The following is a 27,248-nucleotide window of genomic DNA, read 5'->3' as shown; positions in this document are numbered from 1 at the left end:
GGTCAGTCAGGCTTATGTTCACCTAACTTTTGTCTCAATTATTTTCACAACATAAAAACACAAATGTCTTATTTAATGAGTTAGCCATTACATCTTTTAAATTCACTTTCTTGAATGACATTACTGGATAAAACTGTAATTCAATAACCAATAGTTAACATGATAACCAAATTCCAAAATTCCAATTGTCCATGCAGTGACTACTAAGGTGTTAGTCTAAAACAATTTATTTATTTTTTAAAACACAGAATTAGTTACAAACTGAGAACAAAAATCCTCACAAAGTACATTTCATTTGGCTTTTCCAGTAGTTAAGTAACATGCATTAGGCATCACCTAACACATGGCTACCTTGCAAGTTATGATTTTTATTTAAAGAAAACTGCAAGCTATTATACTCATCCAGCTGCCTCAGTCTGTGGTCTCTGTAGCTGTGGCCCATCAACTGAAATCTTCTTAAACACATGGAAAGGAGATAGTGAAGAATTGCTTGAGAAATACTGAAAGTAGATCTTGGAGAATCACTGTAGTAAATGGTTTTCTTCATTCTGGCACATCTGGTGTGCCTTTGCACTTGGATTGATTGAATAATCTTGAGAACAAAGACCATTTGTCTGTGAAGGGAAAAACATTTATTTTTTTCCAGTCTCATCAAAAGAAGAGTATAGGCATATAGGCAGCATAGTCTAAGATGAGGGCAATGGATCTCAGTACCTTTTACACATTATGAATTTGATTTAAAAACAAAGTACACTGAAGGGCATAAAATGCACCAGAATATAAGAGCTGATTATGAAAAATGCTATGTGCAGCATTTTCAAGTACAAGTCTTTTTTTCTACATGTACTCCATTAGTTTATTATATGCAGAAATTTGTCACAGTGTATCGTGTAAATCAGCTCTATAACAAGATAGTGTTTAACAATCTAATCTGCATTTGCTAGTGTACTTATACACCACTGTATGATGTACATATATACACACATGGACATACACATTCTGTAATACTGCTCTAGTCAACTTAGATAATACATACCTATTATGCTTTGTCTTTTTAGTACATGAAAGTTGCTTTTAAAGTTGTATTAGCATTGTAGAAGAAAGAAATTTCAAAATTCTTCAGGATTCAGGTTCTTTTCACAGGCAGGATTAGCTCAAGTAACAGTAATAGTTACGTAGTGTTTGTAAGGCTAAAACATGCCTTTTAAAAAGAAAAATGTTACTTTAACTTTTCAGTACTTTGAATGGCGACTTCAGCTTTTTTCACCAAATAGTTCTTTTTGTTTTAAGTGAAAAGTGAGAAGGAGTCTGATTTCATTAGTACTTCTTGGGCACAGAAGTTCTATGTCTCATGACGAGTTCTTTCTTACGTAAAAAACTGCCATTTTAATTTCATTGATGGGGAGCTGAAGAAATAGCGTCCACTCCGTTAGATTCTTTCTTTATTCTGAGCAGTGGTACTTAAGTAAGCGTGATCAGATCAGAACATGTCCTTGAGCTCTGTACTGCATCTTTAAGAATAATGAACATTATTGGGGTAGATAAGATCTTACCTTCCTTTGGAAGCACTGTATAAGTTGCTTCCATGCCTGCATGGATGTGATCAGTAACATGACAGTGCAATAACCATGTTCCAGGGTTCTGTGGAATCATTTCCACTGTTTGAAATGTTCCAGGGAACAAATCGAAGACATCTGCCCGGTAAATTCCTGTTTGCTTCAAGATGAGAAGAAACCATCATTGAACTGTGTGGCATAACCAGACAGCAGTCACATGAATTGCCTTTTAGTCATGCTCCCACCAAGTCTTTTAATCATACCCCATCTGAAATGGCTGTATGTGATTTCATCTGACTTTTTATTTGCTCTACCTCACATTCTTAGCAAAAATGAATGTAAAGGAACTGTTACCTTATAATCAAAGCTGTGGCCATGGAAGTGTGCTGTGTGAATATCTATTTCGTTGCCCATTGCCATCAAATACCAGCTTACTTCATCTCCAACATGCATAGTCAGACCATGTAAATTTCCAAATACTTTCCCATTAATGGCTAAAAAGAGGGAAAGAGAAAACGATTTTGTTTCTTGTTGTTCTCAAGGCTTTAAGAGAGTGAAAAGCTATAGTTAGGCAAAAAGGAACCGCTTTGAGTGGTATATCAAAATAATTTTTAAAAGGTATTAATACATTGTTATCAAAAAGAAAGGACAGCATATTATGAAATGAGTCTGATTATGTCTTCCATATTTAACTGGAAAGCAAGAAGCAGTTAAAATGGAAGTGTGCTACTGTGTGCCACTACTTAAGTTTCTAAAAGTCTGTATTTCTTGTGGTGCATTGTAAAGGATAAGCTTTTTGAAGACGCACTTTCAGGATACACATTACATTACCAACCTATTCAGATTAGTTACTTACTAACATCAAAATTTCCAATTTACATTTTAATCTTTTCATCCTCAAAAATGTCCGCATTTCCATTACATGGAACTATTTATTTTCATACGTTAAAATATGTAATTCAGTGGCAGGAGCAGTAGAACAGTGTAAAGCAGTGAGTGAAGTTTTTCTCGCTTTCTACCCTATAACTGGAAAATCAGGAGGATGAAAAAGTCCAATTTATATGTAGTAATGTCAAACACATGTTTTTATGTCTCCAGAGTTACATAGTTAAGTTAGGAAACATACCATGCATTTTGTTACTTTCAAGGAATTCCTCATTTTCTTTGTCAACAAGGTGTGGGTTGGCAGAATAGGTTTCAATGTTTTCATCCAAATACCATGACTCATTTTCATCAAAAACCATAAAAAGAAGAGCAAAGTGAACTTTCTTTCTAGCATGAGATGATGGTAAATAATGTCTAGGACACACAACAAGTGTGCCTATTAATCCACTGTAAGTGTCCTGAAATTACAAATAAAAAATAATTATTAGTAATGACAAATGCTAGAAGCATACATAAATGGCAGGAGAACCAGGGAACAAGAACACCAGAGAGTGTGACTTTGAAATTCTGCTCTGACTTTACTGCATTATTCAAGAGACCTTTAAATTCAAAGGCATGGTAGTGGGGGAACGACCTGACTGATAAACAGGAGTTTCAAACCTCTCTCCTTTTTGCTGTAAGTTTATCTGTGCTGAAGTCATGAACACAACTCTTCAGACTGATGCTAGTAGTATACCTTAATGATGTCCACTGTTGAATGGTATGCCCATGCAGTACAGTGTGAATCATCTCTCTCAGAACTAGATCTTGCTGATATTTTCCAGACATACATTTTAGTTTCACCTAAATTAAATAAACATTGGTGAAAGGTAGAAGCTTGCAGATAAGCGCACAGAAAGAAGCCCTGAAACAAAGCGTTATCTCCATTTACAGCTTATATTGGTCTTGATCTTCCTCTTCCCAAGTAGTGCACTGGCTAGTTTCTTCTTGTTATTTCCCTTCTGCATAATCCCGATGCTTCTTGCCAATGTTCTATGTGGCTGCCCTGTTTAGAGTCACAGAGTGGCTTGGGTTGAAAGGAACCCCAAGGATCACATTCCAACCCCTGTGCTACAGGCATGGCTACCAACCTCCAGATCTGGTACTAACCCAGGTTGCCCAGGGCTCCCTCCAGCCTGGTCTTGAACACCTCCAGGGACGGGGCACCCACAGCCTCTCTGGCAGCTGTTCCAGCACCTCACCACTTTGTGAAGAGCTGCCCTCTGACATCCAATCTAAACCTTCCCTCCTTGAGCTTAAAACCATTCCCCCTTGTCCGATCACTGTCTACCCAAGTAATAAGTTGATTCCCCTGCTTTTTATAATCCTCTTTTAAATACTGGAAGACTGCAGTGAGGTCACCCTGCAGCCTTCTCTTCTCCAGGCTGAATAAGCCCAGCTCCCTCAGTCTGTCTTCATAGAGGAATTGCTCCAGCTCTCTGAGCATTTTTGTGGCTCTCCTCTGGCTCCTCTCCAACAACTCCACATCTTTCCTGTGTTGGGGGCCCCGACCTGGACACAGTAGACCAGATGGGGTCTCATGAGGGTAGAGTAAAGAGGGACAATCACCTCCCTGTCCCTGCTGGTCTACTGATGGAGCTCCCCTGCTGCCCCCCTGGCTCATCTGATGGAGCCCAGGATACCATTAGCAATGGCATGTTTTACCATGCTTAATAGAAATAATTGTATCCTTTGTAAAGATCACAGAAGAAGTTTTAAAATAATAGCTAGTATAAGCTATGCTTTCCTTATGTCACTAAATCTACTTTCTTTCATAAAAGGCATGGCCAAGTTGTGTCAAAAAAATTACTGATATGTCAAGGACTAGACACATAGCAATAGTTATGAGGGGCATTTTAATTGTAGAAATAACTCAGCCATAATCAGCATCAAAATTGTAAGAAACTAGGTTAAAAATAACAAACTAACAAATGTCAAGTCTTTTCTGCTGCCCTAAAAGTAAAGCTTTGCTAAACCTTACTAGAAGGCTCGATGTAGAAATAACAGAGGAATGCTTTGATACCTGGGTTGGTTATAGCAACAACAGAACTGTCTGTTTTCACTCCATGGGCATGTATAGAATAAGGTCTTGATGCCAGGTTCTTAAAAACTATGTTAATTTTATCTCCAACACTTGACATAATCAGTGGCCCTGTTCAATTGAAAAGATAGATTAAGGTGATTTTGTAAATAAAGTAAATAATCTCAGAGCAGAGAGACAGAGCTTACTGTGCTGAAACACACAACAACATTAGGATATAAATCATATTTCAGCAAAATACTAGACATGGATAACGTGCATTCACAATGATAAGCCAACTTGAGCAGTTGAAGTTAAGCAATTAAACAAGGATGTAAATTTCAGTACCTTCGCAAATACTGTAATCAGGCAGTGAACCCATAGGTTGCTCATTCATCCCCCCCCAAAAAACAAGCAATGAAATCTGCTAAAGAAAGCACTGTAAGCAGCAGTTCCCCCTAGGTTTGGATATTCTGTGTGGCTAGATCTATACTCAGTATTGTTCAAATTGAATTACCTTGAATTTGAAGGTGCTGCTCTTCCTCTGCTCTGCTTTTTGGAGTACTGAATGTCTGATCTGTGTACTCACGATATACTACCTTTTTGTATTTTGAGCCAATGAATGCGTCCTCTTTATTTAAAAATGAATTGCCAGGGCTGAAAAACAAACAAACCCCAGTAAATAGATATGAGAACATAGCTGGCATTTCTTCATGTATTTTATACCATCTTTTGCAGGTATTAAATTAGCCATCAAAGAAAAATCTAACTCAGTGGAATGGTAATCTCATGTGCCATATCTTCATGAAAACATTCTTATTAAGTTGGCAAATCCCATAAGGCATAAGAGAAAAAAAAAAAAACCAACACCACTATGAACAGACTAACTTTATAGAATTTGAGAGAATGCTGAGTGCTTTAGCTGAGAGAGAATTCAAATGGCAAGAAGTCATCCAACAATTTGCATACCAAAAAATAAAAGCCCTTAGTAACTTCTACGGTTTTGGAATGTAGCTTAAATCTTGTAAAGTTTACATGACTTGCTGAGTTGAAAAATGAGGCACTGCTTCCCTGCTGATATCACTGGGGCTGGAGACAGAAAAAAAAAGAAAAAACTAACACCAGAACAAGCTTCTTAACAGCATAGTCCATATTACTTGTGCTTAGAACTTTGAGAGAATTTGCTGTGGTATACAGGGCAAGGGTATCTGCTATCAGGCTGAAAGAAAAGAATATAAAACATTAAAATAAAATCAGTAACTGTAGGCAGTTACTATCTACTTCTCAAATTAAGCTTTTAGGCTGAAGAGGCACACACAAATTCATCAGTTCATTATTCCTCCTCTTCTGATAACTGGCTTGAATTATTTGATAGCATCAGTTCACTCAGTGAGATTCAAATACTGGGAACAAAACAAGGTGATGAGCTTCACAATGAATGGATTCAATCACAAACTTAGTGTCTTGTGTAAACTAAATACATGAAAGGAGTAAAAAGGAACCTTACTCACACACAAACATTAAGTTTTGTAAGTAATCACATATCAGGACAAAATAGTCCTATCTACAACTTTTTGGACACCTTAAGCATTCCACATCAAGGACAATAATACCAAAAGCAGCAAATAATAAATGCACGTGCAATACCCAGGATCCAATAGAATCTGCAGCTGGACCATTTCATCCACAATGCTCAGGCAGTTGCTGGCCAGCTCCCCTCAGTTTTACTTTTTTTTTTTTTTTCACATGATGCCATACAGCATGGGATATCTCTTTGGCCATTGAGGTCAGCAGTCCTGATTTGATGTGTCCCCTCCCAGTTCCTTGTGTCTCTGGCAGGACATGAGAGGCTGAAAACCTGAACTGTCCTTGTGTGCATACAGCATTGCTCAGCAACAACTAAAATATCAGTGTTGATTTTTGTTATAAATCCAAAATACATCATATCAGACACTATGAAGAAAATTAACTCTATTGCAACTAAAACTAGGACACATGGCAACATTATCAGAGAAGGACCATAAATGCATGTGTATTTTTAGGGCTCACTTGAAAAGAAAATGCTTGGATTGCAAAGAGGAAATGGTATAGAGGAGAACTTGTTCCTTTGCATTCTGCGCGTTCTTTTCCTCCCTTGTATGCAGCATTTTTAACATACCTTTCCTTGTGAAATTGATGCCGCTCAAATTCCCATGTCCTGTTAGGGGAATAGTCCCATTCAACTTCCACAGCGGCAATATAATGTGTCTTCTCGTGCAAATATAGGGATGGATCCACATTCCACCAATGACATGGTTTCACTTTGTATTTCTGTTTCATGCCCCCTCTGTGGTGGTCCGTTGTCAGGCACGATACTTCAAAAATTCCTAGAGGTTGTACTGGAAGTTAACACTTCAAGACAAAAATCTTTTTGTTGCTCTTAAAACTGTATTATCTCTTTTGATCTAGAGTTTAGAGACCAAAACACAAGCCATTGTTCATATAACATCGAAATTCTTTGTGTAACATGACTACTTGTATTACTACAATTCAGCACAGATGGAGAAGCTAAGAAAATCAAAGCTTTAGCATGAAGAGCTTGCACACTGTTTGCTACTCTTCACACACAGCTATACACAGTTTAGCGTCCCCACAGATCAAAATATCTGCTATTTACAGTTGCTATCTAAGCATAACATGCTCACAGGTAAGCAGTTTCTAAACACGAAACAGTATATTTCAAGCCTTCAGATATCTTGTATGTCAGTCCTGCTGAACCAGAAAGGAAGAAAGGTCTACATTTTTTTACTCCTTTCAGTAATTTTGTTCAAAACTAAAAATACCTCCACACCATTTCTTTCAGAAATTACTTCAATGTACTCATGGTCAAACCTGTGTTTTTTAAGGCACTATCATACACAAAAAAAAGATGAAATAAAAGCCTGCTCTTAATTGTTTTACGGGTACAATTCTACAGCGTTTGGCACATGAAGACAACAGCACACTGGAACTAGTAGAGTGACTACTCCCAAAACCTGGTGAGGTTCAGAAGGAAATCAGGATCCTGCCCATTTAGTGGCAGAGCTATACAAGAACATCAAAGGGCTTCAGCTAAAGAACAGATTTCCTGGAAAGGTCTGTTTTTGGTAACACTGGGAGTGTTTGCATCACTCAGTTGTGAGCTGTGGCAAGAGAGCCTTTGCCAGGCAAAGGCCAATAGCAGTTTTTATGCCAGTCAGAGGAAGCTCTACAATGAATTTCTGTAGCTGCGTAATACTGCTCTGTCTGGGATATAGGCTGAGAACAAACAAAAAAATAACCAAACAACAACCACCAAACGGGACACTTACCTTCAGAATCAGGCTTCATAATAGCTGTAACAAATGTGTGTGGAAATAGATTTGCCGTATCCTTTCTTGTTCCTTTTGTTATGAATGTGTTTTGTGAAAAGTATATCCCATGAACATCAACTTCTGACCCCAAGCCCATCAAATGCCAGGAAATCACATCGCCTTTACACATCTCTAGACCAGGTTGATTTCCATACATGTAACCATTAATGGCTGTTGATTTGAACAAGTAAACCCAACTTTGATTAACACAGCTTAATTCTGCAATACAAATTAAATTACATTTAAATATTTAAAAATAAATATAACTTTAATGTGGTGTCTTAGAGTGACAAAGATATTAATATTAAAATACTTTATCACAATAGCTAAAGTAGAGGATCAGTTCAAGCAAAAACAGCTTTTTAAACCTGGTACTTAGAAACAGTTTCAAACTGTTCTCATTTCCAGTGTCTAAAGCACAGGGACCTGACCACCTGCAATCTTCACTGCTTTATACTGCAGGGGTTCTGTACTCACACAACAGAGATAGTCCCAAACGTTGCTAGTTCAAGTTAATAATTCTTACTCCTGTGTAGACCTTCCAAAGGCTAAGGCTTTGCCAGATGCCACTTGAATGCTTACTATCATAGCTCTGTAAATAGTAGAAATGCCACTTTCACTGTAAGGCGTCCACAGTGCTGGTAAAGAAATCCAGCTGTGGACAAAAAAGTACTCCTTTCAGCGACATCTTCTATAGGGCAGAGGTCAGTTCCTCTTGTTACCTGGCTGCATTCATAGGGAATGCACATGGGCTACAGACCCCATTCCTTCATGTCTTTTGAGAGAGGTACGTAACACTGCCAAATAGTCCACTGCTGACACTGAATTGCGTCAGTACATTTCGAACTGATAACCACACTGATTTGAATTGCTTTCAAATATGTTCCAATTGAAAGGAAACTAGCATCTCTGTTATCATACAGTCTCCCAGTCTCCACTATGAGCTCGCAAAAATAAAAAAAAACTTACAGTAGAAAGGAAGCATTTGTCTAGCAAAGTATAAAAACCAATTTTCTTACAGTGCATTTTGTTAGACTCTTGGAAATCCTCATTATCTTTGTCAATTTCATTAGGATTTAATGTAAACATCAAAATATTGTCATCCAAGTACCAGCTCAGATTCTCATCAAATACTGTGGCAAGTAGGAAAAACTCCCTGGTCACACTTCTCTGTTGAGAAAAAAAATAGCACAAAGGAAAATAAAATTTGGTGAAGAGATCATGCCAGGAAAAAGGAAAAAAACACAATAAAATCATTGAATGGGTATATTAATTTGAGTATAATTCACAAACTAGCATAGATGCATGCATTGAAACTTCATTCAGATGACCCTAAAGCCATCTACCTGCAGTCTGAGGTGGGTAGATATCTGCTACTGATGGCCCTTCCACCAGCAGGAACCACCTCCAGAAACAGATTTACATATTGACCTTTAAAGTTTCTACAGTTTTCTAGTCATTTTCATCCTACATAAGACTTGAAGGCTAATGATCGTGACATTGATTTCGTAACACAGTGTTTATCTGCAACCAGGCTGATTTTGCTTTTTTTTTAAAAAAAAAAAAAAAAAAAACAAGAACAAAACAACTTTCTTTCCCCCATTTTTTATATTCCTCTCAGTGCATGGGCTGGATGGTGATGTGCAGAGCCCAGTCCAGGAAAAGAAAGCAGATTCAGTTACAGTGAGGCAAATGCTTCCACGTTTTTCCTCTTTGACTGACCTGTTTTGCAGAAGGAAGTAGAGCTCCTTTCCTGCATACCAGAAGAGGACCCACAAGGCCTGAATTGGTGTCTCTGACTGAATCCACAGCCGAGTAATAAAACCAAGTTAAGCAGTCTGGATCTTGGTCTGTGGGACCCACATCTTCTGGCACATTCCACTCATATGTAAACGTAGCACCAGGACTGACATAGGAGGCTGGAGAATCAGTATCTGTTATAGAAATCAAAATTAGGAATTAAGCCTAATGAAACCTGTTTATTTTTTCACCTTTAATGCATTAATGTATGCAACAGCTTGTTCTCTGCTGCTTGCAAGGTCTCTCTCCACAGGCGCACCTCTGGAGGCAGTTCTGTACAGCGCTCCCTCGTTGCTCTTTAGGTAACTCACACCATGGGGCTGGATGCTAAATGGGCGGCTGGCATTGTTTCGGAAAGTCACCCTGATGCTCTCGCCCGCTTCCGCCTTGATAACAGGCCCTAGAAAAGATCACAAGATCTGATTTTGTGTCAAATGATGTAGCAATCACCACGAGCTCATAGGAATGGCTGCCTGCTTTTCCCATTGTAAATTAACTGTCCCTGAGCTTGTCTGGCCATAGATAAGGTCCCTGCTACATGGCCCACGTCTCACGGCATCCCAGCTGCAACTGGACTGTACACTCCCATGAAGGCCTGTGTAAACAGGACAATTCCTCCCTTTGGAAAGGGACCTGCAGACATTAGTACCAATCTCAAACTTACTCCTAAACAGTGTCAGAAGCAGCCAGCTTATAAACAGGGGTAGAATTGCCTAGTCTGGCTTTGTAATTCAGGCTTGCCCTTTGAAGACCATGGCATACTCCCTCAGGCAAGTTGGGGATGAACACAGCATTCCCTTTAAGAACTTTGCATACGCCCTGAGGTGGCTTTTGGAGCAAGCTGCAAGCATCAGTGTCTGAAGGAGGAAGGGAGCACCAAGGAGGGAGGAGGTGAAAGGGCACTATTGGCCAGTCAGCAGAAGTCATACTTTCCTCTGATAAATCTTTATTGTAAAATCTTTCTAAATATTTTACCTAAGAGACCAAGATGTTCTTCCTCTGGGAGCCTTTTTTTATGTGCCGTGAAAGTACCATCTGTGTATTCCTTGTATATGGCTTTTTTATAAGAGCCACCAATTCTTGTCTCACTTCGTTCAAAAAATACTGAAGATTCACTGTGTGAAAGAAATTGGAATGGATGCAAAAAAATTCAAATCATGACACTGCAATTTCTCTTCAACCCAATGATATTACTAACAGTTCAGCAGAATTTATCTTAAGATCACAAGGGAAAAAAAATGATCTGATTTATCTTAGCATTAATATTTAAGCAGAGCTGAGGACAATGAGAAACTCTACTTAAAGGCAAATTCTACCATAAGGTTTACTCCTATTCAGCATGCTCATATCAAATCTGCTTGAAAGTGAAACTTCTTGGAGGCGTTTACCTGTCAGCAATTAATTCTTGTCCTGTAAAATGGTTAAAGGCAGATGGGCCATAATTCCAGATAATCTCTTCAGCAGCAATGAAGTACTGTCTTATCTTTGTAATCTCATTGTGATTTATTGTGGATTTTCTGCAACCTTCTACTTTAAAAAGGGCCTGCATACCACCTGAAAAAAAAATGATGTAAGAAAATTAAAGAAGCTGTAATTCTTTTTTTTTTTTTTTCCCCTGTGATTCTAATAGCTCTTTCTCTTACCTAGAGAATTCCTGCTAAACCAGATACTAAAAGACCAGGTTTTTCTCTAAATCTAATTATTGGCTCACTTGTGAAACTCTTAGGTCTCTGTACCCTAGGAGACAGATCCAATAGTGAATCTCCTTGCTGAAGGTACAAACTGTTCAAAAAAAAAAAAAAAAAAAAAAAAGTGCCCTTTTACAGCTAAATTGGGCCAATTCGTAGGATTTTCATGTTGCCCATGAAGCATCATCCACATCAAGATACTGCAGAATGCTCTAGTTATCTAAAAACTTCTGTCCTGGGCAGCTGAATTTGTAGGACAAAATGTTCCTCCCAGTGTCAGAATTTGCAGATCCTAGAGCCTGATTTTGAGTTCTGTGTTCTTTCTGACTTTTGTGACAATGACTTCTGTAACTTACATGATCCGTATCCATCTAAGTGAAAGTGTGGCATTAGCTTCTACGTATTTCATATGGTTAAAAGACCATATGAAATACACTAAGATACAAGGAAGACAAATGCAAATAATCTCTGATTATTAGCCAATGTTCTTTCCAGAATGTGTCACTGTTAGGCAAGATAACCATTCTGTCCTGTGTCCTTGCCCAAACATGAAACTAGCACTAACTTCTTTGTTGGCAAACAGAATGTTGTGATCATTTACCATCAGTAAGAGGTAAACATCAAGATATTGTTTATCTAAAATCCAAGTAATACAAAAATGCAGTGCTGCCAATTGTTGTCAATTGATAACCATTTCCATTAACAATAACAATATTTTTGATTCTGTGGGTACATTCCTAAGCCTATCTAATACACTTGTAAGGACTTCATTTGCTATATTGTTTGGTTGTTTTTTTTTGTTTGTTTGGGGTTTTTTTTGTTTTTTGTTTTTTACCTTGAGGAGAACATTGTCCAACAAATAACCACATCAGTAGTCATGTGAAAGAGACTCATTAAATTGGTAGCTCAAGCTGAAAAAAAAAAAAATCCTGATGTCTGTGATTTATTCCATACCTTCTATATGGTCATTCACTTGGCAACTCAGCAGCCATTCCCCGGGATTTCTTGGTATCATGAGAGCATCAATAAATGTGGCTGGGAAGAGGTTAATGGTGTCAACTCGATGGTGTCTTTCTATTAAGGTCTGACCATGAAAGTAGGCTGAATGGATGTCAGCTTCATTACCCATGCCAAAAAGATGCCATTTTACTTTATCTTCCACACACATTGTGAGATTTGGGAGGTATCCATACATGTACCCATTGATTGCTTAAAAAACAAACAAACCAAAAAAACAAAAACAAAAACAAAAAAAAAAAAAACCAAAAAAACCACCACATTAATTATTAGTTACATTCACAGAGATCAGGATCTTTACTTCAAAGGTGAGTGACATACAACCACTACTCTATTTTTCAGAATAAAGAGAATCTCAGAACAAAACACTGGACCTTTGAAAATTAACCAACATCAGACACAATCTTTATCTTCACATCTACCTGCAGCTCCTGCTGTGATTCTGGAAACCAAGAACAAGCCCAAAGTACTTTTTGTTGACACGAACAATAAAATCTATTTTTCAAAACTGCAATATTATGTAGTATAGTTTATGACTTAGAAGCAAAACTAAATTATGAAACTTTCTACGGTGTCAAGGAAATTTTACTGCCAAAAAAAAGTTTTGGTCCCTAGGAATCTTCTTTCGCAGTTCCAAAGGTTTGATTGTACAATAGTGGTCATAGCTTTTTTCCTTTTTTTAAAAGAAAAAATTTATTTTAAAAGAAGTTTAATTCTCCAAGAAAAAGTTCTGTTTTTAAAAAAAAAAAAATCTTTAAAAGAGACAACCCGTAAAAAAAACCCAATACCTCTTAACATCAATGGCAAGTAACATTAATATTAAGTTTTCTCACAGTGCATTTTATTGCTTTCCTGAAAGTCCTCATCATCTTTGTCAACTTTGGAAGGCTCAGAACAGTACATCCTGATATTGTCCTCTAGATACCAACTGAGATTTTCATCCATCACAGAGAACATAAGGATAAACTCAGCATCGACATATTTATCATTGTCCTTATTCATTGCACCTGAAAAAGAAAGTAGCATATTCTCTAGCAACTGGCAAATATCTGTTCAGTATCAATAAGGATGATGGTTGTTCACTTGACATTTTGTTGTTTATCTTGAGTGTGACTATATGTATAAACTTACAGCCATGTTGGGGAAACAAAAGTTGGTTTTAACAGACACTATGAAATAACTTTGCTAAGAATAAATATTGTATGAGATAATAATGTAAAACATTTGCTCTGCATATCAATGTTACACTTTTGCATTACTAGCATGAACACATTTCACTCATTTGCCTAGCACACAAAAATAAAATTAAATCCCATGCTATTAGAAGGCAGCTAATTGACAAGACAAAATCCACTATTTCAAAATGAACTGTAATTTCCTCTTCCAGAAAATTAGTTCATTTATATTTATCAAGAGCCATTATCAATCACATTACATATGCAGTAGTTAATTCACATTTTACCTTTCCTGCAAATTATTAAAGGCCCAACAAGCCCTGAGGCAACATCTCTTGGAGCATCTATGTGAGAGTGGTAAACTCTGGTTATGCAGTCTGCATCTCCTTTAGCAGGACCTTGATCTTCTGTCACATCCCACGTATAAGTGTACTGGCCTCCAGGCTTCACAGCATCATCTCTTTTTTCAAAACCTTTGGTATTGTCTGGATAAAAAGCACCTGAGGAATGGCACGCAGCCAATATTAACATAACACATTTCACAATACAGTGTCAGAATAGTGCTTTGAAGTCGACTACATGCAGCAATAACCTCGAATAGAGGTAAAACAAATTTTAATTCAGATGGATAGACCTTTCCCTTCTGCTAGAGTTCCTTTACTTGACTTTGAGTTCTGCAGGTGCGCTTTGACAAATAACTTTAAACTGAGTTCTTTATTAAGAGGGCACAATGTACTTCTGCTAAAGAGACAACAGCTAAAATATTTGTAAAACATTTGTTAAATATTGATCTTGGAATCTATTCTAAAACATTGCATTCCACTCCAAGGAATACAGGTGTGGCTCAAATAAGAGCAACAGTGGTAAAATTGTAAACATTATTCTATATATTACCATACAATATGCTGTTCTGCTCCCATAGAGTGTCAATACCAACTCATATTTGATGTAATGAAAACTTTTTAAAAATATTAGATGTTGAACTAGTATTTCATAAATTTTTCCCCACTGAAAAAATTTTCAAAGACTACTTTTGACAGTATCTACTCAATAATTCACACAGTTTTTAAGGCATCTTAATAAAACTTCCAGTGGCTATATTGCAGTGGAGTTTTTCTTGCAGATAATAGTATGGAAAACTACTCAGTGAGGTGCATCTAGCAGGGTGAATTGTCAAGCTACAGCCTCAGGTTTAGATGTCATCGTACTACATTCAGTAGTTTTCAAGGAGGAAACTGGAATCACAGTATTTCCTCAGGAGGGACATGCTGCTCTTTCTGACAGATGGCACATTCATGGGTTGCTGTATGCATAAAAGATGCTACAAAAACACTCTATAGATGTTAGAATCATCCAGAAGAGAAGGTGACTTTTCTGCCTATCAATATGCAAGGAATGCACTAATTTCAGTGAAACTGCAGCAGTGTTTCACAGCCTGAAAATCTCCCACTATTGCCAACGACTATTGTCTTCACTAATACCAGTAGCACTGCTACAGTACATCTGAAAGCGTGACAGCTTTCTATTTCATGAATTTATTTATCTAAGCTGAAGGCATTTCTCTGCTTTAAGGAACTTGTGTATCTTGTATCTTGTATGTAATTCAAAATTCTTAATACCGTTAAGAGTTATAACTTATACAAACAATATTTCCTTTACAACAGCATCATTTTTTTTTCCTTCAGACATCCCTACATTACTCTTATTTCAGGTGGATGTTGATCTAAAATTGCCTTCTATATGAACCCCGCTTTTGGCTCAGTATTTCACTCTTGAACAAATACCAAAAGGTCTTACTCAGCTTCTATTTTAAATTGAGTGCATCTTGTTTTAGAAGATAATTCGCTTAGGCAGTTCTATCTTTGATGACAAAGCTTTTGTTCAATTCTGACACAGAATGGACTCAAGCTTACCTTCGTTTTCCTTTGTATATTTCACACCATGTGGATGTAGTGTGTAGTTTCTGGAAGCAAAGTTTTTCAAGTGAACAACAATGGAATCGCCAACTTCTCCCTTAATGATAGGGCCTAAAAAACCCAGCCAAGAAGGTTTCTCAACTATCACATCATATAAAATATTGGTGTACTGAGTGTAGACAGCCTTCTTATAAATGCTTCCTATCCTTTGCGGTCCTCTTTTAAGGAAGACTTCAGCTTGCCTGTAAAGAAAATACACAAACATCTATAATATCAGATATTCACTTTATACTTGAACAGTGCTAATTAGCAGATCTCAAACAAAGACCGGGCCTCTGTAGCACTGTGCACAATCTGTCTTCAGAAGCAAATACATTCATATTCCTGAATAGTTCAGGCACTCAGAGACTAAATGCTACACACCAGGAATTTTTTCTACCTATTTTGTAGACTGAAGATAAGGGTATTTGATACAATTTTCTGCTGCTTATAGGCCAAACAACAGGTCTTCCTACTCAACATTTTTGTATGTGCTTCAAGTTCTGCATAATTTTCCAAAGCCAGATAAAACCAACAAGTATCATGTTATGTTGACTTCACAGTCAGCAAGGAGAAGACTCTTCTTATTTGTGATATACTTCTTCACTCTTCATTTAGTATAGTTCTACTTCATTTTAAAAGCACTGAAAAAATAGAAAGGATGACTACTTTTTTTCCTATCCAGTACTTTCTATGGTGCCTCTGATATCTGAGTTTTCTTTATTTATTATTTATGTCTTCAGGGTATCCCCTTTCTCCTCACCACACTTATCCTCTATTTCTCATACTGCACAGAGCCTTTCTTGCATGAAACATTCCAGCTGCTGCAGCTCCACAAGAAAGTGACCACTGCCAACAATGAACATTTAAAAAGGAAAATTGTGCCCAACAGAAAAATTTTCATGTGTTAAACTTCTGAGTTTAAAAATGTAAAAGCAGAAGCCTTCCCTTCATCACTGCCACACAATTCAAAATAACACTAGGCATTCACATGATTATTTCCCTACCTCTAGTTAATAAACATTTCATTACGATAAAGTCACAAAAAGAACATTACATGGTACAACATTTTTAATCAGCAGAGAGTTGCAATTTAGTTCTTAAGCAAGTCAGGAAAAAGTAAATTCTCCCTTGTGTGTCAGCCACCAAGTTCACTGACACTAGCACAATTCATTTCACTGACTTCACCAGATCTTAATCTGGTCCTAGCACCTAAAGCAGACAACGCTATTAAATAAAACTCCATCAGTATGAGCTACATTACTTACTCTTCTTCTGCAAAACGTTGTCCAGATATGATATCAGTACTACCAGGAGCATAGTCCCACGCTGTCTCTACAATCCCGATGTAGTACTCCCTGGTCACCGCCCCACTTCGGCAACAGCAAAAAAACAGCACAAGGTTCAGCAAGTACAGCTTCATTCTGCATTCACGAACCTCTGGAAAGCGTGAAATAAAGACAGAGAATGGGTACATGCAATTTCCCTTTATACGGTCTTTCTTTCCCACCCCCGCCCTTACTCCCCTGATTTGCTTTGGCGAATATAATAAAATGTTGCACAATGTCTCTGTGCGTGAAGTGTAAACAAGAGATTCTGGTAACCTTGTTAGTTCTCGTAATCTTCAAAGGAATTTTTTTCATTTCTGCCAAGTACTAGAATGCAAATTACCACTTAGACTGTTATCAGATTGTAAATCTTGTAGTTTAATTGAAGGTAAATAAGCTTAACTACCTTCTTCATTGTCTTTATCCCTGTCTCTGTAGCTTGTATACTTTGAGAAAATAATTTCTGTGAAGACTGGCTGAAGAACATAATGTTTTAAGTGCACTTTGAAAAGCAATAAATGACATCAGTTTCTCACGCTGTGTCTGTTCTGTGTGGACATAACTGAAAGCAAGGCAGGTCCTGCACGTGCGGACTTCTGCTGCACATTTACCTTGTGCTTTCTGAATCTACAGCTCTCTTCTGCTTCCCCTTTGTACAGCACTTACTGAACTGGCAAGACAGAGATGGATGAAGGAGGACTGAGGTTACTGCTGTCAGATCAGCATTTAGACACTGATGCATACTTGGATAGGCTCTGCTAACCTACCACAGTTCCCACATAAACATAATTTTAGAACAAACTACGGAAAATGTAGCTAAAGAAGAAATGGATACGTATTCAAGGATTGAGGCCAAGGCAGGGGAATGGTTGCATTCCATTTCCAAGCAATTTCAGTATTGCTCGAATGGAAAATAGGCTCAGAAATTCCACAGAATTAACTTCTTATGTTATCCTCCTTCAGGCCTGCTACCAGACTGATAAGCCACATTCTTCAATGATTAAAAGCACAATAGATGTATGAAGCTCAAGATTATCTTAACAGCTACTGTTATCTAAATTTACTATTCGTTCTTAAAAGTTATACTTTTGTTTTATTCAAATTAGGCAAACATTCTCTACTGACTAGTTTCATTGAAAAACAACAGAATTGAACCTTAAACCCGGGACTTTTAAAAAGCACCTAACCAGACTTGGAATTCTTTTCAAGCATATATCCATGCTGTTGTGGTTCATCTGAAGCTGTAAACATCTCGGGCCAACTGAAAGCTTGCAAAGTGTAAACGCTTCTTTTAAAAAAAATTGTTCAGAGTCACTTGGGCTCTCTTAAATTCTCTTTTGCACTCTGAGCACTGATCACACATTAAAAATGACACCTCCCTGTATGACAGCATCTTTGAAGCTATTTTCATAATTATGATTATTTTGGATGGAAGACTAAAATTCAGACCATAACTAAAGTGCAATAGGTTTCCTTTAACAGCAAAGAAATCTGAAGTTTATGTACCTGGACCAAGCTATATAGACAAATTACCAATAGTAACCACAATCCATGCAGAAAACATCGATCCCCACCACAGTATCACCTTTTGGAACCTTCTGAACAGCTGAATTAAATGGAAAAGTCCTGCTTCTGTCTAAAAGACCATAACCAAAGCCAAGTTTTGAAATTTGACTAGATCTATCATGAAATTTTGGAGTTTCCCAAGTTGGTATAATGAGCTCAGAACAACTTCCACACAGATTTTTTATTTTTCTTTTACACAGATGAAAGTCAGTTATTAGTGGAAAGGTCAGTTTGTTGAGGCTGCATATTCCTCTTTGTAACTAACGGAGGCTAAAAAAAAAAAAAAAGTTAACCTCTTATACTACTGAAATTCAATGTCATTCCTCAATACACAGCTAATATATGTGCACATATAGGTGAGCTATTTGGTTTAAATGTGGACTTCTTCTCACTGGACTGAGAAGAAAATGCACACAACCACTGTCCTAGAGACCCTGTTATTTATTTAAGGGTAAAAATATGAGCATTTCTTTGTCTTAGGGCTTTGATGCTCTCCAATTACTCTGCCTTGATTTGAGAACTGCAAAGAACTGCTGACAATCTTACCTCCAGGTTTCAGCATCAACTTCTCACTAACAGACAGTTATGAACTCCAATCTGCAGCTTTCTTCCAGGAGTACCATGGGGTATTTAATGTGTAAATCTGAGCAGACAGTGCACGCATTCCAGGTTCAAGAAACTTTCAAAACAGGGCTTCTTGTCTGCCAGCATGGTGTGAGCTTTATCCAGACTCCACAGGTCACATTTTCCTTCTATGGTTGGGATGAAGCCTGTATTCTGCAGCTGGAGGGCCAGTCACATCCCAGACATCACCATCAGGTACGTATAGATTTCAAGTCAGTTAATATTCCTCACAGAAATCATCTTGCTGTGCTGTTGTTTTGGGTTTGTTTTGCTTCTGGGCACCATTTATGAGATGTATATTTACTGCTTGCAATATACCGATGTATATCATACCGTTTATGACTGTATATTTAGGATTGAATGGAGTCTTTGAGTGATTAGATCAAATTTAACTCTGCCTTACCTTTAGAAAATCTGTGTCAAAAACCCACTTGTAGCTTTTAGTACTTGCACCATCAATTTCAAATGAATAAACTGCCTATTTAAAAGTTCAGAAGTCAAGTCGCAGTCTAGTTTTGACCAGGACAATGAAAATGCCAGTATCTGGATTATGGATAAAGAGGGTTGCAGAATCGATACACTCAACAAGAACTATATCACACATCTCTTCTTCTGTTTTATGCCACTAAAATAGGAGACACAAGCGTATGGTAGAGCAGAAATGTAGATTCACAGGGCACAGACACAGTAAAAACATGAAGTAAGGACAGCCAAGCCTTGCCAGTGGTTAAGATTGTCACTACTGCTGATAATATTACTACAGAAAACACTTTGAAACCTTTGTGTCTTCTGTCACATACTCTCAAGATATCTCATTGTAAGCGACAGATGTTACTGGAAAGTGGAGAGGATAGATACAACAGTAAGAAAAAGGGTTAAGTGCTTTCAACAGCAGCTTCCAGCTATTACATTGCTCTTATCCGGCATAAAAAAAAAAATCTACCTCAATAGATCCTGTATGTCTAAAAATAAGCTTGTATTTTCCCCATGACTGAGCTGGAATCTGAGTAGAACGCCATTTGATTTCCTGGATGAATTAGAGCCCTTCAACTATTTTGCAATTTTAGGGGCTTTCTACTCTGAATGTATGCTCCACACGTATCAGTTTTCATCCAAAGAACCAAAACCTTTTTTCAAACTTTTTCAAAATGAGTAAGTCCAATGTTTACAGGCACAAAGTCAACAAGATTTTCCAGGATACTGAGAAGGAGCAAGAGCTGGTTGTTCAGTTTGTGGGTTTTTTTGCCACCTCTCCTCAAACAATATTCATAAACCTGTAATAATGTGAGATTATCATTTAAGTAGTTATATGATATGACACATTTATGCCTAGGGAAAAAAAAACAAGTGTGCTGTTGCAGAATCCCCATTTTGTCATCATGCCTTTTTAGCACATCTCTGAACATGCATGCCACGTTGAGTTGTCATCCAAAAGAGTAGACCCATTCATAAACATCAGTAAATTTTTATTACTTCTTTCAACTTCATATAAACTTAATTAAAATTTAATATACATTACTCAATTTCTGCAGAAAGAAACCAGCTTTTTAAAATATCTGCCAGAGGAATATCAATACAAAATCTCAGAATTGTCTTGAAACAGAATTAAAATTACTGAAATTCTGAATGTTATTAACAAGAATGTCAGCCTTCTCCTGCAGCAAAGTTAGGATATTTACAAGTACTAACAAGGTAGCACTTGGTATTCACAGGGTTTCCTCATATATTCCCAAATTCTCATAATACTTGATTAAAAGCAAAAAAAAAAAAAAAAAAAAAAAAGCCTGCTTCTTGAGTAAAAAAGAATCCCAGGGCACCTACTAAAGCACACTAACTAGTATAGCTGACTTTGGAGATGCATATCTCATCTTCAGTCAGACCTAGATGCCTTACCTTGGTAAGACTTGCTAGCCTTTTTTTTTCAGAAATTGCTTTGTACAGTTAATAAGCTTCTAGGACAGAAAATGCACCATGAGCTTCTGCCAGTCATGACCATCATGGTCTGTCTATAACTAAAATTCAGTCATGTAGAAACCATGGTTTTGTCCAGCAAACTAATTCTCAAGGGAGAATTTCTCTTGACATGCTAGGGTTTGAATCAGGCCCTTTCAGAACAAATACTCTCATTTTCTACATAAAAAGAGGGTACTATAAATACAGCAGTTTATCCCAAGAAGATGGTTTTACTACAAAAGGAGTTCCGCAGTATTCAAACCTCCCTACTGTCAGAACAAGCTGGAGGGTTAAAAAAACATCACTGCCAGAGACAACTAGACAGGTAAGAAAACAGTTTTTCTTTAGGAAAACAGTGGTTCAGCATTTTGCCATTTTCAGAGAATCCCAGCCTGCAAATGAAAAGGAAGGAAGCGTAAGGCCTGTTGGTTATTTTCTTTTTCTTTCAGCTCAAGCTAATATATATCTTGCTTGACTTAAACATTCATCTCCTAACCTAAACTCTTCATGCACACGAATGATAGGAGAAGGCTGCACAGAAGCTTTTGCTCACATGGGAGTAAAATTCTCAGCCTCGTTTTTTCATCAATCATAGCGCTAAAGGCTAGAGAGAGCAGTCAGCCATCCTTGAATGGCCGATGGCTAGGATGCAGCAGATTTACTATCAGCACATATCTTCTGCTAAATATGCAGTAGCAAAGAGAATGCATAAACCAAGAGGAAAGGTCATCTACTGAAGAAACTGCTGAAGCTAAACTGACCTTTAAGATGCTGAAGGAATTACCTCAGGTCTTTTGTTACCTGAATAAAAACAGAATAGGTCCCACACAGCGTACGTTTCAGCTCAGCAGCCACTTTAAGAAAACAGATGATCAACTGCAGTCCACTAAGAGTCATCAGAAGGGAGAGTAAAATGATGGTCCATTCCACAGCATTAGCAGGTTCAGCACACTGAGACCAAGCAGAGTAATCTGTGAGGTATCTATCAGAAAAAAAGCAACGTGAGGCAAATTAAATGTGACTTTTCCAATTAAATTTAAATACATATTATTTTACCTTTACTATATAGAAAACCCATACTATGCCTTATATGCTTAAAGTTTAGGGCTGCTCTTTCATTATAGTAGAGTAAGTCCTAGATAAGTTTGCCAAACTCAGCTGAATAATGAATTGTGTTCCTCAACTGCTTCATTAACTTCCCAGTAAGACACCCAAATGTTAGAGAGATGTTTGCTTCTTTTTTCCCTCCCAAAGGAAGAAGCCAAGTCTAAAGAAGGGACTTTCTTCCCTGATTTAATTTCAGCTTTTGATTATGTCTAGATGACATAACTACTGTGCAAAGAGTACGAACATCCAAATGTCATCATTCTGACCAGTGGATGCAGCCTGGGTGGCAGAGCTGAGGTGTGTCACCATATGCAACTTCCAGAGCCACATTCTGCATCCTTGAGGAATGGTATGTGCCAGCTGTGCCCTTTTAACTGAGTTCATTGCAAGAAGCTTTGTTAGAAGGACTTGCTCAGCGATGGTTATTTTCTAAACATTCATCATTTTGAAGACATTGCTCAGCACCTGGCCCTTTAAGTTAAAGTCAAGCTTCCCTTTTATGCACATGTATTTTCAAACGGGATAGTAAGGCTGGCAATACATAATAGAGACTGCAGGATGCATTTCAGGATGTCAGAGTCAGAGATGGCTATACCTGTATTATAGGAACTACTCCTGTTTATGCTGAAGAAATGTGCCTATGATTCACTGACAAATTTAATCCTCAGCACATCCACATGCAAGTGGAAGAGCCTGATATCACACGTCTTGAAAAATTCAAGTCTTGTAAAACTTTGATTTTTTTTTAAAGGGAGAATGTAAAATCTGGTGGAAGCATCCCCACATTACTGATCTTATGAAATGTTTTAAGCTTCTGTAGTCCGAAACACCAACAGCACTTTGCTCAAGTGTTTTATGAGACACTGCAGCTGTACACATAACCTTCCAATGATCAAACTGCAGACTTCATTGAGTTTAGGTGTTAAAGGGAAACCTCCTCAGTTATTAAATGTTAAAATGACATTCGTAATCTTTGAATGAAGAACTTGAGGAATTTGAGAGAATATTGAGGAAGTATACAACTACAGTGCATCTAATCTTTTATTCTTTACTACACAAAGTTGTGATCATCACCAGATAAAGGTCGCTTGTCTCTACAGACCTCCAGGTCTGATCAGTACAAAGATTCTTACCTTTAGGCATTTATCATTAGGAGGCAAATACCCTTCTTTGAAGATTCTGTTGCTCACTGAACAACTTAAAGTTGTCTTACAGTATAGGTTTTGTGTTCAAGAGACTGTGCCATTTTGTGTAAAAAACCCTGAGAGAATTTGTCTGACCATTGTTCTGTTGAACAGTAGAATAAACTAGTTAAAACTGATGTTTCTTACCCTCCAGCAGTATCTTTGAAGATGTAATCCCATCCGCTGGATGAATTGCAGAAAGGGCCTTGGATCAATCCCAAGGTAAAAATGATGCAACTGTATCCAGAGAAAGCAACTCCAAGCATGGCTAGCACAATTGAAATAAAACTCTGAAGAGAGAAAAATATTTCTGTATGAATATGTATTCACTCTCCCTGCCAATCTACTTCTTTGGGGTTGAATTTCACATGTGGTTGTCCCAGTCTTCACTTCTGAGAGAAAAATACTAGGCAATGATCAGTAAGCATAAACTCTATCTTTACTCTGCCTGTGTAAGGCAATTTCACAATATCAGTTAAGTATTGATGTTTTTTTAAACTCATGTTCCTACAAAGCTATATCCCCGAATGCAAGAGGAATACAAGCACATATTTAATATGTTTGCATCCCAGATATTGCATATTGAGTTGGTACTGGGAAAAAAAAAAACAACAAAAAAAAACACAAGGAGATTAAACTATTTAGTTAGAACACTCCAGCCTTCTTATTTTATCTTGTTTCATTCTATAAAGATTTTTTTCCATCCTGAATATGCATCAACAGGAAAGAGCTGCCCTTTCTGTGACCTCTCAACCTGACTCAGAATCCTTCTCTGTGAAAAGCAGCAGAACCAGAGCAGAGGAGGAGGATGTACTAAAGACACAGGAGCAGGAAGCCATGTAGAACAAATGCCAGAGACAAGCAAAAATAAAAGATAGACTCACTCTGTAGGTTTTGTTACAGCTCTCACTTTGGCAGCACCGATAGAATGCATTACACTCCAGTGCTATGAGAATTATTGCCAACAGAAGAATCTGTAAGGGAACACAGTGAGTGAGATGACTGCAGCTGTAGTGAGACAAATATTTTTCCTTACCAGCATATGTGCTAAAAAAAAAAAAAAAAAAGTCAGTAGTATGTTGAACTTCCATTTGGTTATTGGATTATTTAAACCTGATACTAGAAGTTCAATAAAGAAGATTTGGGCTCCAGAATGACAAGCTGCCACTCAGAAAGGCACTCCTTTGAATAAGGACAAATGAGCAGTGTTTCTGAAACGGTTTGGAAAAACAAAGAAGGCCCTGGATTTGTCACTTGAAAGGGCTGTTAGTAAAAAACTGCAAGAAGAGCTAAGAGCTAATTCCAAAATATAATGGGTATCAGTCATAGCAGCATTTTAGGTAAATCATTGTTTGGAAATACATAAGATGAGCCACCTGAAGCTTTGCTGACATTTGCACTTTTACCGCTGGGATGAGCTCTAGCAAAACATGCTGGCTAAAGTCTAGCACTGTTCTCTCACAGCCAAGAGATGTGTTCTCTCACAGCTGGAACCCCTTCATATGCTACCAATATCTTTCTTTCAGTTGGAGTATATTGAGCCTTGGATCCTCTGCATCCTCAACTCCAAAACCCTTCGGACTGACCCTGAGTCTCCCCTGGGGCTTTCAGTCAGAGGCTCCAAGTGGGACCACTCTCCCATGCTGCAGTGTAGAGCTTTTTTTTTTTTTTTACATCTTGTCCTGTCCAGACTAAGGCTATATCATTATCTCCCGTGTTATTTGTTCAAAAGCTTGTTGTTGCTCAGATACCCATGTGAAATGATTTCTCTTCCAATACATTTAAATTAATGCATTGCAGGTGCTCAAGAGCTTCTCCCTGCTCCAATGCAACCTGAATCAGCCCATGCCAAATGGCAGAACTACATTTCCACACCTGGGGCAGTTGATTCCAGGTGTACTGGACACCCCTCCAAGCAACTGCTTTAACATACTGCTCTGTTTGTAACAGGAAAAAATATATGCTAGTAGTAAATTGTTGAAGATCCGCAGGCTAAAAGTATTTCAAAGTATGAATGTAGCTTTTGCAGTTAACTTTTTTTCTGCTAAATTTTCCAACTATGTTTCTCCATTAAAATCCTTTGTGTGATACCCTTTTCCCTATGCTCAAAAAGTTAGGATTTCTTCTGTTTTAGGAAGAATACTCAATTACAAAAATAAAGTTTTTGTATCTCTCGCAGTTCAGCAACATCATAAAAACACATAAATCATGCACGTTTGCCCTTTTCAAATACTGATTTTTGTTCACACTCTTATTACTTTACTGCTTTCTTTTCCTGAGGCTACAGATCTTTATGAACCCGGTGAGCAGCATGAGCAGTAGCCAACGCCATACTATTACTGCAGATGAGCATATTACAAAAGCAATGGGGAAAATACACCTACACCAGTCACAGTGAGACAATTCTCTGTATTTAGCCTAATAACAGTGACATTGTGAACTGTATCCACTCCTCTGTATACAGAGCTTAAAAACATACAGACAGTTATGATAGGCTTTTACAGTTCTTTGCCTTGCTAAAGAGATTTAATTCTATGTCCATAAAAGAACAAATCAAAATAGTGCATGACTCAGTAACACGAGTGTAAGTTAAACAAACAAAAAGCCAACAGGAAAAATAAATCAGCCTTGCAAAATCACACATATGAAATAAAGTAGCATACACAGCATGTCATTCAATATATTCACAATTTCTTCAGCTTGATTAAGTTTTTCCTGTAGTGTTGCAAGAAAGAAATCCATACTTCCTTTAAAAGTGTAATTATCTCACTGCACAGTAACTGAATATGACATGCAATTCTACTGCAAATAATTAAAGATCCATAAAATCAGCACTTACCATCACACCTGAGAAACAGATGCCTTCAAAATACCACACGTAGTTGGGATGCTGGTAACTAGCAACATACGAAGCATTCCCATTAGGGAAGTATAAAAGGACATTAACAACAATGCTCCAAAGCCCAAGAGGGACCAGCAGACAGCTCAAACAGCTTCCACATGTTTCTAAAGCCATCTCTCAAGAATATTAAAAGTTTTGCTCTTCCAAGCTAACAAAAGATTGCAAGGTTTTAAATACAAAAAGTGTTCTGATCTCCTGTTTGATTCAGTCACTTCATATGACTCCACTGCTACAGAAGTGCTTAATTGTTGGTAGAACAATAGACAAATTCTGCTGCCTAAACTACCTGTCCTTTCTGAACATATGTCTTTAAGTAGCAGTTTCCCTTCTCAAAGATCCTCCTTAATGATCTTCCTAATGAAATACGTCTACAAGTTAGACTCAGGAAGGAACATAAAAAAAATCTCACTTCCTAGTGACCGCTTAGAAACACACTCCTCTTGCTGAAATGGATTCCTGTGCAGCTATTCTGCAGCATGAGGCAAATGGTCACCATTGCTGTAGCAATAATTTTTCTGACCTTACACGGGCTGTCTGACGGATGTCAAGCATCTGCACAGAAAGTCCACATTGCCTCAAAGTTCATGCAGATACTGGCCTAGGAGCAATAGCTATTACTATTAGAAAATTGTAGCAACACAAATCTAAAGGAAACAGAGGTCCCTTCAACAGTCAAATGCACACGAGAGCTCCCATGGAGCCCAGCACCGGCTTCTGACGTGACGTATCCCTTCAGAAACACTAACTTGAGTCTCGGGCACAACACAGGGCACACAGAACCCCAAGCAACAGCAGCTAGAAACTGCCAGGCAGATATAATCACATTTCGTTATTATTTTCAGCAGAATGATGAACTGTTTGATGAGACAAATCCTGCTATTTTGCAATGTTTTATTCTGTACTTACACTTGAGCATGTATGGCTACAGATCTGACCTAAGTACACGACAAAAGGTCTGGCTGCTTTTTGAAATGTATCTGTGGCTCTATGCTGTAAGAAGCAGGAGCCAGGCACTTTCCTCATTTTCATTTGTCACTGTTCTGACAGCCCTATGCAACTAAGCATACATTCCAGTACA

The 27,248-nt window shown here is 37.7% G+C and overlaps 3 protein-coding genes across 10 annotated transcripts in view; 1 reads left to right on the top strand and 2 right to left on the bottom strand.

Annotated features, from left to right (window-relative positions):
- HPS3 (HPS3 biogenesis of lysosomal organelles complex 2 subunit 1) overlaps positions 1 to 17,369 on the top strand; it is a 40,371-nt gene extending 23,002 nt beyond the window's left edge. For 3 of the 7 annotated variants that reach the window (XR_014885716.1, XR_014885713.1, XM_085233385.1), the window contains one exon: positions 12,719 to 17,369. The gene's annotated coding sequence lies outside the window, so the exon portion shown is untranslated. Of the gene's footprint in view, positions 1 to 1,676; positions 9,460 to 9,492; positions 12,287 to 12,718 lie in introns of those variants that run through there. The other 4 variants (XR_014885715.1, XR_014885714.1, XM_085233386.1 and 1 more) reach the window with 2 other exon arrangements.
- On the bottom strand, positions 53 to 20,340 carry CP (ceruloplasmin). Its single transcript, XM_031555037.2, has 20 exons — positions 18,947 to 20,340; positions 16,775 to 16,946; positions 15,465 to 15,709; positions 13,839 to 14,051; positions 13,210 to 13,383; positions 12,314 to 12,568; positions 11,060 to 11,225; positions 10,647 to 10,786; positions 9,931 to 10,071; positions 9,594 to 9,805; positions 8,891 to 9,041; positions 7,830 to 8,042; positions 6,659 to 6,866; positions 5,018 to 5,157; positions 4,504 to 4,632; positions 3,178 to 3,284; positions 2,683 to 2,899; positions 1,911 to 2,050; positions 1,554 to 1,716; positions 53 to 614 (listed from the first exon to the last, which is right to left on the bottom strand). The coding sequence occupies exons 1-20, from the start codon at positions 18,960 to 18,962 to the stop codon at positions 544 to 546; spliced, it is 3,273 nt and encodes a 1,090-aa protein (XP_031410897.2). The 5' UTR covers positions 18,963 to 20,340; the 3' UTR covers positions 53 to 543.
- TM4SF18 (transmembrane 4 L six family member 18) lies at positions 16,816 to 26,285 on the bottom strand. 2 transcript variants are annotated; one of them, XM_085233393.1, is made up of 5 exons: positions 26,108 to 26,285; positions 24,153 to 24,242; positions 23,416 to 23,558; positions 21,779 to 21,959; positions 16,816 to 16,946 (listed from the first exon to the last, which is right to left on the bottom strand). In XM_085233393.1, exons 1-5 carry the CDS (start codon positions 26,282 to 26,284, stop codon positions 16,926 to 16,928), a joined length of 612 nt encoding a protein of 203 aa, XP_085089519.1. In that variant the 5' UTR covers position 26,285; the 3' UTR covers positions 16,816 to 16,925. The 2 variants fall into 2 exon arrangements, with proteins under 2 accessions (XP_085089519.1, XP_085089520.1); XM_085233394.1 differs by lacking the exon at positions 16,816 to 16,946 and adding an exon at positions 20,474 to 21,369.
- Between the last annotated feature and the right edge of the window lie 963 nt (positions 26,286 to 27,248).

This window comes from Meleagris gallopavo, chromosome 11, assembly GCF_905368555.1.
Source record: "Meleagris gallopavo chromosome 11, MGAL_WU_HG_1.1, whole genome shotgun sequence".
In the NCBI taxonomy this organism is placed as follows: Eukaryota; Metazoa; Chordata; class Aves; order Galliformes; family Phasianidae; genus Meleagris; species Meleagris gallopavo.
This window is presented reverse-complemented; position numbering and strand designations above follow the sequence as displayed.